We start from the raw sequence: 8,509 nt of genomic DNA, 5'->3' as shown, positions 1-8,509 counted from the left end.
TACGTGCGCCGTACCCCGCCGTGACTCTCCCGGACGACGACGCCGCTGCGAACATCAGTGCCTGCCGGGAAGGGACAGGACACGGCCGGTGTGCGGTGTGCGTGGGCCGGGGCGCTGCAGCAGCGAGCGGCGGCGTTCGGTGCTGCATTTGGGCCATGTTTGGATACCTGTCAAATTAGGTTTGCATAAAAAGACGAACATCCGTATGGAGTACTAAATGAAATCTATTTGTAAAATCTTTTTAAAGATGAATGTAATTTTTCGAGACGAATCTAATGACTCAAGTTTCATCATGTTTGGCTACAGTGTGCTACAGTAAACACGCTCAATTATTCACTAATCGTACATTCGTACGTCAAATGCCTCATTAGTTAGAGCAACTACTACAGTACCATAGTTGTGGAGTTAATTTTGTAATTAGACTTTATTTAATACTCTACCAAAAAATTTTCCTCAAAACTTTTTCACACCTCATACAAACATGGCCTTGCCGCTGCACCTGCACGCTACCCGGGGACCCGGCCGGGGCAGGGATGGGATCGTCATCGTGAGACAGCGAGTCCGCGACCCGTGATGCCTGACGCCTTCGCTCTTCCCTGGCGGCCGCGCGCGCGCCGGCCTAGCGGGAGGTGCAGCACGGGCGGGAATTGGCGCGCGAGGGCAGTGGTGCCTGATTTATCCTCAACACCCGCGCGCAGCACGGCGCGCGTCTTCCGGGCATGGCCCACGCCAAGGTAGATTTGTGCCGGCGGCCGGCCCGGGCGCAGCACCCGTGAACGTGAATACGTCCGGGCGTCGGGCGATGCCAAGGTAGGATGTTTAGTTGGTGTAAAAGTTTGAATTTTGTTATTGTAGTATATTTTATTATTATTTGATAATTAATATCTAACTAGGCGTATAGTCCGCGTATTTGTATGAGTAGTATTAAAAATTTAAAAAATTGCATATCATTGTATTCTTACTTTTATTTTTTACCATACATTTAGTGCTATGTAATTAGTTAAACTGTGTAATTAGTTATTTTTTCAACTGCATTTAATGCTTCATGTATGTGTCCGAAGATTCGATGTAACGAGTACTGTAGAAAAAATTTTGACAACTAAACACCCCCTTAGACTCACGCCCGGAAGACTGGCAGTGGATACGTCGCGAATCATGTCGAGGGAAAAAAATACTCTGTCCATTCCGAATTATTAGTCATTTTAATTTTTACTAGCATAGTGTCCATACGTTGCAGAACGTGTTGAGATCATGCGAGGTATTGATCGTCCATGATCCGATTATGATTCCAATTAATTTGTCTAGGTTTCAATTAGGATTTTGATTGACAAAAGGCTAGTCGAACTTGTATACGGGATGGGCTAAGGCCCCTGTCAAAAGCACAAGATGGACCAAACCAAAATTTGAAGTGGAAGGCTTACTCGCTTTAGAAATAGGTATAGAGGTATAGATATAGATATATGCATAATTTTACTATGTATCTACATATATATTATGTTAGTACATAACAACAAAATCGATGTATGTAAAAAAAATAAAACGACTAAAAATTTAGGATGAATTCGACTCCTAATTTTATCTCAACTAGAGGTGTTAATTGGTGACACTTAGGTGCCTCTTCAATTCTTTTTAGTTCAAAAATTTATACTACTTTTTCAAAATAAGATTTCAATTTAAAAAAATAGTACAAAATTTTGAACTAAAAGGATTGGAAAGAATTATCAATTTGCACCTAAAATCTCAACATACACTATACAGTCTACATTAGCGTGATGGTAGGCGCTGAGGACAAGTAGTTGGTGAAAAAGTTGGGGTTTTGGTACTGTAGCACATTTCGTTGTTACTTGATAAATAATATCTAATTATAGACTAATTAGGTTTAAAAGATTCACCTCGTGCTAATCAGTTAAATTATGTAATTAGTTATTTTTTCAACTACATTTAATATTTTACATGTATCCGAAGATTCAATGTGACGGGTACTGTGCAAGATTTTTTGGGAACTAAACAGGGCCTAGTATTACTGTAGCAATTTAGTGTCTAATCACGTTATAATTAGACTCATTAGATTCGTCTCGCGATTTTTTGTGTAATGCAATTTATTCTTTGACTACATTTAGTACACCATACAAGTGATTTATAAAAATTTTGTATTTTGTATTTTGGGATCTAAACAAGGCCTAAGACTTAAGACTGGGAACAAAATGCAAGATGGTGTTGCTATAATTACCCTAAATAAAAGTAGGGAATGCTAGCATCAATGGGTTACGACCTCCTAATGCAAATAAATCGAAAATTTGGCCACTAGGATGTGACACGCACAACTTGTAGGATTGAGCCCATGTCTTTCTTTTGGGGCCTACCTTATTTATCACTACCTTCAATTTTTAGGCCTGGGCCCTAGGCGGTTTGGTGCCCCGGCGCCGCGAGTGTTCCAGGCATAGACAATTTGAAATTCCATGTTTTTTTTTTTGAAAAAAACGTAGAATGGAAGTGATATATCAAAGTAGTAGTTGGGCTGGGGCCGAGGAACATCCATTTTTTTTTTATCCGGAACTCGCTAAGCCCAAAAGCCCAGTAGCCTTTCCCCAACCAATTCCCCCAATCGTCCTGCAAAGCCCTCCTCGTCCCCGCTCCCCACCCCCGCCCACGACCGCCGCCGCCGCCGCCGCCGCCTCTCTCCCGCCCACGGCAACGGCTCCCTCGGTGCCCTCGCCCGTCATCGACGAGCCCGAAAAAGCGGAGCGATCGATAGAGGGATTGAAGGCAAGCGAAAGAAAATCTCCGCGAGCTACTAAACCCCTAAAACCCTCGACGTCGGAGGCGGCGGCGAGATGAAGAACCTGCGCCTTGTGACGAGGCTCCCGCAGCAGCTACAGCTCCATCTGGACGGGGAAACCCTCGTCGCCTCCGCGATCGACGCCGAGCGCCGCCGCGCCTTCTTCGCCTCCTCCGCCAACTTCATCTATACCGTCCAGCTCCCCGCCTCCTCCACGCAGGGACAGGTCTTCAATTCCATCCCGTCCCGTTCCATTTGGTTGCAGTAGCTGCCGCATCTCAAGGACTCGAGGCGAATTTTTTGTTTCTTTCACCGCAAACAGGCTATACCGCTAGCATTCCTGCTTTTAGCTACGCTCGAAAGCAAGCAAACAACAGTTACTGATCGCCGATTTACTGCTTCCTCAAATGTTCTGTATAGCCAATGGTTTTCTTTGCAGTCTAAGGAAAAGGTTGCTATGGCGATGACTTCATCTTTGCAGTTTTCCATGTCATGCTGACTGTCCTGCTTTCGTCTAACTTCTGCAGCAACCACTACCGTGGAGTAAAATTACTGCTCAAAACTCTGACGCGGTCGTGGAGGAGGTTGTTCTTGAGCCTGGAGATTGCATAGTTGCCATGGATTATCTCATGGAGAAGGAGTCTCTACTCCTTGGTTCATCGGCTGGTTGCCTGCTCTTGTATAATGTGGAGGAAAAAACAACCGAAGTTGTTGGAAGACTGGAAGGTGGTGTCAACACCATTGCCTCTAGCCCTGATGGTGCTCTTCTTTCTGTAACCACTGGACTTGGGCAACTGCTTGTCATCACACAGGATTGGGAAGTGCTGTTTGAGGCTTCTCTTGATCCTCATGTATGTTTTCTATATTAAAGTCTTACCAAAGATACACGTTATTTATGTTCCTTGTGCTAAACATGCTTCTTCTTAGGATGCTACCATAGGCGACATAGACAGTACCGGTTGTCAGATACGAAGCTCAATTTCTTGGCGGGGGGATGGGAAATATTTTGCTACACTTGGGGCCCTTGATGGCGCTTATGGCCCCACAAAGCTTACTATATGGGAACGTGAATCAGGAAAGGTTCATTCATCTTCAGATGCCAAACCTTTTATGGGAGCATTGTTAGATTGGATGCCTAGTGGAGCCAAGGTTGCCACAGCCCATGATCGGAGGACAGAGGGAAAATGCCCTCTCATTGTCTTCTATGAAAAGAATGGCTTAGAGAGGAGCTACTTTTCTATTGATGAGCCAGGAGAGGTTGCCATTCGTGCTTTAAAATGGAACTGCAATTCCGAGATCCTTGCTGCTCTAGTTTCTTCTGAACAGCATGATGTTATTAAAATATGGTCCTGCAGGAACAATCACTGGTACTTGAAACATGAACTGCGGTACACAAAGGAAGAGAGGGTAAAGTTCTTTTGGGATCCAACGAAACCAATGCATCTGATTTGCTGGACACAGGGTGGCCAAGTCATTATTCACAGGTTTGCTTGGACTACCGCAGTCAGTGAGACTTCAGTTGCACTTGTTATCGATGGTTCCCATGTTCTTGTTACTCCTCTTAATTTGGGCCTCATGCCATCTCCCATGTCTCTGTTCCACCTTGCATTTCCTTGTGCAGTGAATGAGGTTTCTTTTGTGTCCAGTAACTCAAAGGCCCACTTGGCTGCTTATCTCTCAAATGGCAGCTTGTGTGTAGTGGAGCTTCCAGCACCAGATACTTGGGAAGAATTTGAAGGCAACAGGATAAATGTTGACCCTTGCTGTTCTGACTTCACTTTGGATAACTGTATGCACCTTGCTTGGATAGATACACACACCTTGATTGGCATCTGTTGCTATAGCGAACACTGCTGTTCAACACCGATTGGGTCCAGTGAAACTAGTAACCTGGTACACAAAAATGATTCACTGTTTTCCATCAATGAGATTGAACTTGTATGTCCAGAGGATTCTGTGCCAGGTTCAGTGATTTCATCTGGTTGGCAAGCTAGAGTATCTAAGAAAGTGCCATTGCAGAATGCGGTGATTGGAGTCTGTCCAAATCCAGCAAAAGAAGGTTCCGCCTTCATTCAAATTAGTGGAGGAAAGATTGCTGAGTACTGTTCAAGTTTAAATCTGTTGAAAATGTCAGCACAATTCAGTGAGGTTGATTCTGACAATGGTTTTCCAGCAGCATGTCCTTGGATGACTGCAGTTCTGTGCCATGAAAATGGTATGGCTCAACCCTTTCTCTTTGGACTTGATGATAACAGCAACCTTTATATGGGCAAAAGGTTATTGAGCAACAACTGCAGCAGCTTCACATTCTACTCCAGTGCTTATGGAACCACCGAGCGGGTTATGAGCCACTTACTAGTGGCTACTAAGAAAGATCTTCTATTCATTGTGGATGTCAATGAGATCTTTCTTAAAGACAATGAGGTGACAGTTGACAGCCATGTCAGTAGCCATCCTCGAGGAAAGCAAAGCAAAGAGCACATCACTGTGTGGGAAAAGGGAGCAAAGTTGGTTGGTGTTCTCCATGGTGATGAAGCAGCTGTTATAATGCAAACTACACGTGGTAACTTAGAGTGTACTTACCCTAGAAAGCTGGTCCTTGTTTCAATTGTTCAGGCATTGGCTCAGAGGCGTTTCAAAAATGCAATGGACATGGTGAGGCGGCATCGGATAGACTTCAATATCATTGTTGATTATTGTGGTTGTAATGTTTTTATCAAGTTAGCAGCAGATTTTGTCAAACAAGTTAATAACCTTAGCCACATCACTGAATTTGTTTGCTCAATGAAGAACAGCAATGCCAGCAGCAAATTGTATGAAGCCTATATATCTTTTCCTGATCACTGTGCGGACTCGATGGTTGATACTGAGTGCAACAAAGTCACTTCTGTACTGATGGCAGTTGGAAAAGCCCTTGAGGAACAAATGGAAGAGAGCTCATCAAGAGAACTTTGTGTACTGACCACTTTAGCCCGTAGTGAACCTCCATTATTGGAGGAAGCACTAAACAGAATAAAAGCAATTCGAGAATTGGAACTTCGTGGTGTCGATGATGCCAGGAGAAAGCTTTACCCTTCTGCTGAAGAGTCTTTGAAGCACTTGCTTTGGTTAACGGACACTGAAGCTGTTTTCGGTGCTGCTTTGGGGTTGTACGATCTGAATCTTGCTGCTATCGTTGCTTTGAATTCCCAAAAAGATCCAAAAGAGTTCCTCCCTTTTCTCAAGAGTCTTGAATGTCTTCCCCCTGCTGTCATGAGATACACGATTGATTTAAGGCTTGGAAGATACGAGAGTGCCCTCAGAAACATTGTTTCTGCTGGTAACGAGTACCACGAGGATTGCATGAAGCTCCTTAATGCTAATCCTCAGCTGTTCCCACTGGGCCTCCATTTATTTAATGAATCAGATAAAAGGAATGAAATTCTTGAGGCATGGGGCGACCATCTTTCTGAAGAGAAATGCTTTGGAGATGCCGCATTGACTTACCAGTGCTGTTCGTCATATCAGAAATCATTGAAAGCATACCGTGCTTGTGGGGACTGGAAAGGTGTGTTTACTGTTGCAGGTCTTTTGGAGTTAGAAAAGGAAGAAATTACTCAGCTTGCACATGAGTTATGTGATGAGTTCCAAGCTCTCGGCAAGCGAGGAGATGCTGCTAGAGTAGCACTGGAGTATTGTTCAGATGCCGAGAGAGGTGTAAGTTATTATATCACGGCAAGAGAATGGGAAGAGGCTCTTAGAGTTGCTTATATGCTTAGCAGGCATGATCTGGTTGGAACTGTTAGAGATGCAGCTTTGGATTGTGCTGCATCACTGATATCTGAGTACCAGGAAGGACTCTTGAAGGTTGGTAAATATGTATCACGTTATGTGGCTGTGCGGCAGAGGAGATTGTCCCTTGCTGCCAAACTCCAGTCAGAAGATCGGTTTATGGATGTTGAAGATGACAGCGTTTCAGAAGTGAGCACTAGCTTCAGTGAAATGAGCGCATATACTACAAGGTAAGATTGCACCATTTTGATGTTGCACAACACATGTTGTCTCTGTTTGTTATCCTTTCTTGCTACATAGTTTCTGTTTTGTTTTAGAAAGAATTCTGAGATTGAATTCTATCTTTCTCGAGTTACCCATCAGTGTGGAGCGCTGAATTCTGTATGGACAGGTCAACCAAGGAGTCAAGTGCCTCAGTCATATCCAGCAGAGCCAGCAAGTCACGAGGAGCAAGGCGACAAAAAAAAGGTGGCAAGATACGAGCTGGAAGGTTGGCAACCTGCACTTTTGGTGTTGGTTTGGGTTTGTCGGTTGTGCAGACTGACAATGTCTTTCTTTATGCAGTCCTGGGGAGGAGATGGCCCTTGTGGAGCATCTCAAGGGGATGGCACTGACAGGCAGTGCCGAAAGTGAGCTGAAGAGCCTTCTCGTGGTTCTAATACAACTGGGGAAAGAAGAAACTGCCCGTCAGGTGCAGCAGGCTGCAGATAACTTTGAAGTGTCTCAAAGGGCTGCAGTGAAGTTGGCTGAGGATACAGTAAGTAATGACAAGGTAGATGAGAACGCTCACACCCTTGAGCATTATATAAGAATGCTGAGGGCTCATGGGTCAGGTCATAGCGAGACTGGTTCATGGCGAATCAAGGCATTGTCTCCCCCTTGAGGGTTTGTTTGTTTGGTCCCCTCCCCTTTGAGTGGGATTATTAGTTGCAGGGGATTTCAATCTAATTGTAAAAGAGGAGCACAGTTCTGCTATCACTGAACATTGTGAGCAGATCAAACACCAGTCTTCTGTTATACATGTTTTAATGTCTTGTGTACCCAGCCATTATTGCCATTTGCTATTCGCATACACCGAATGGTTGGAGCTATTATGTCAATCTCTATTGATGAAATCAAGGATATAGAAGGCGGACAAATTTCATTTGCATTATCTTTTTTTGACTTCCATTATCAGTTAACTGAATTGATTTGTGAGTACATGTATACTTCTGAAATTGATTCTCTTAAAGCCATGGTTTGCTGCAAAGATTGGCTGTACAAATATCCAACCAATGAAAGTACTTTTGATTTGAATTGGAGGTTCTTGAATTGACTTCTGAACTGGTGTTTTTTTTTATGTTAGGCAATCAGCGTATCTCGTTACCAGCTTGAGAGTTGCAGTTGTATCATCTGCTGTCTCTAGGTGAAGGAATACCTGGTTTCCAGAATTCCAGCGTCTCCATGTGTAGTATGTAGTTATTAGTCTTGTTCTCCAGTTTGCTGCAAACTCCCTGTTCATTTGGTTTTACTTCACTGGACTTGACTGCTTCTGATTCTGGAAGTGGTACCTGATGCCTTGCAAATCTGGAGTAAAATTAATTGGATGGCCTTATTTTCTGCTTAGAGTCTCGCACGGTTGCACAATCTTTTCTGTGTTCAGAAGCTGTAGTTCTCGTCACTGCCATTTTATCAGCAGAACCTTTGAAGTATTATGAATTCAAGTTACACCAGTATTAGAAATGTGTCCTCAAGGTCTAGATTAGCTGTAGTGGTGATGGGCAAAATTGAGCATTCTTAGTGTATAGCGTGGATCATTATTTGAACAGTGACTGTCATCTTCCTCCTGAGTCTGCTTGTTCTTCGGTAGTTGAGAAACATGCGGCTACTTCATGTTTAGAGCAGCAGTTATTTAGCATATCGTTGCGGCTGTAACAAGTTTGCTACTGGAACAGAGTTGTATCGTTAGATGCAGGTGGC

General features: G+C 43.8%; 1 protein-coding gene across 3 annotated transcripts; it reads left to right on the top strand.

Moving 5' to 3' along the window:
- The first annotated feature begins 2,604 nt into the window (after nucleotides 1-2,604).
- On the top strand, nucleotides 2,605-7,705 carry LOC120687977 (elongator complex protein 1-like). 3 transcript variants are annotated; one of them, XR_005680933.1, is made up of 5 exons: nucleotides 2,605-3,005; nucleotides 3,307-3,630; nucleotides 3,707-6,780; nucleotides 6,914-7,040; nucleotides 7,115-7,705. XR_005680933.1 is itself a non-coding variant. In XM_039970092.1 (5 exons), exons 1-5 carry the CDS (start codon nucleotides 2,835-2,837, stop codon nucleotides 7,431-7,433), a joined length of 3,987 nt encoding a protein of 1,328 aa, XP_039826026.1. In that variant the 5' UTR covers nucleotides 2,610-2,834; the 3' UTR covers nucleotides 7,434-7,705. The 3 variants fall into 3 exon arrangements, 2 of the variants coding, with proteins under 2 accessions (XP_039826026.1, XP_039826027.1); XM_039970092.1 differs by having other exon boundaries at nucleotides 2,610-3,005; nucleotides 6,942-7,040; XM_039970093.1 differs by lacking the exon at nucleotides 2,605-3,005 and having other exon boundaries at nucleotides 3,494-3,630; nucleotides 3,720-6,780; nucleotides 6,942-7,040.
- The last annotated feature ends 804 nt before the right edge of the window (nucleotides 7,706-8,509 follow it).

The sequence above is a fragment of the Panicum virgatum genome, chromosome 9N, assembly GCF_016808335.1.
Source record: "Panicum virgatum strain AP13 chromosome 9N, P.virgatum_v5, whole genome shotgun sequence".
NCBI lineage: Eukaryota > Viridiplantae > Streptophyta > Magnoliopsida > Poales > Poaceae > Panicum > Panicum virgatum.
The sequence above is the reverse complement of the archived record's forward strand: the minus strand, read 5'-3'. Positions and strand labels throughout refer to the sequence as shown.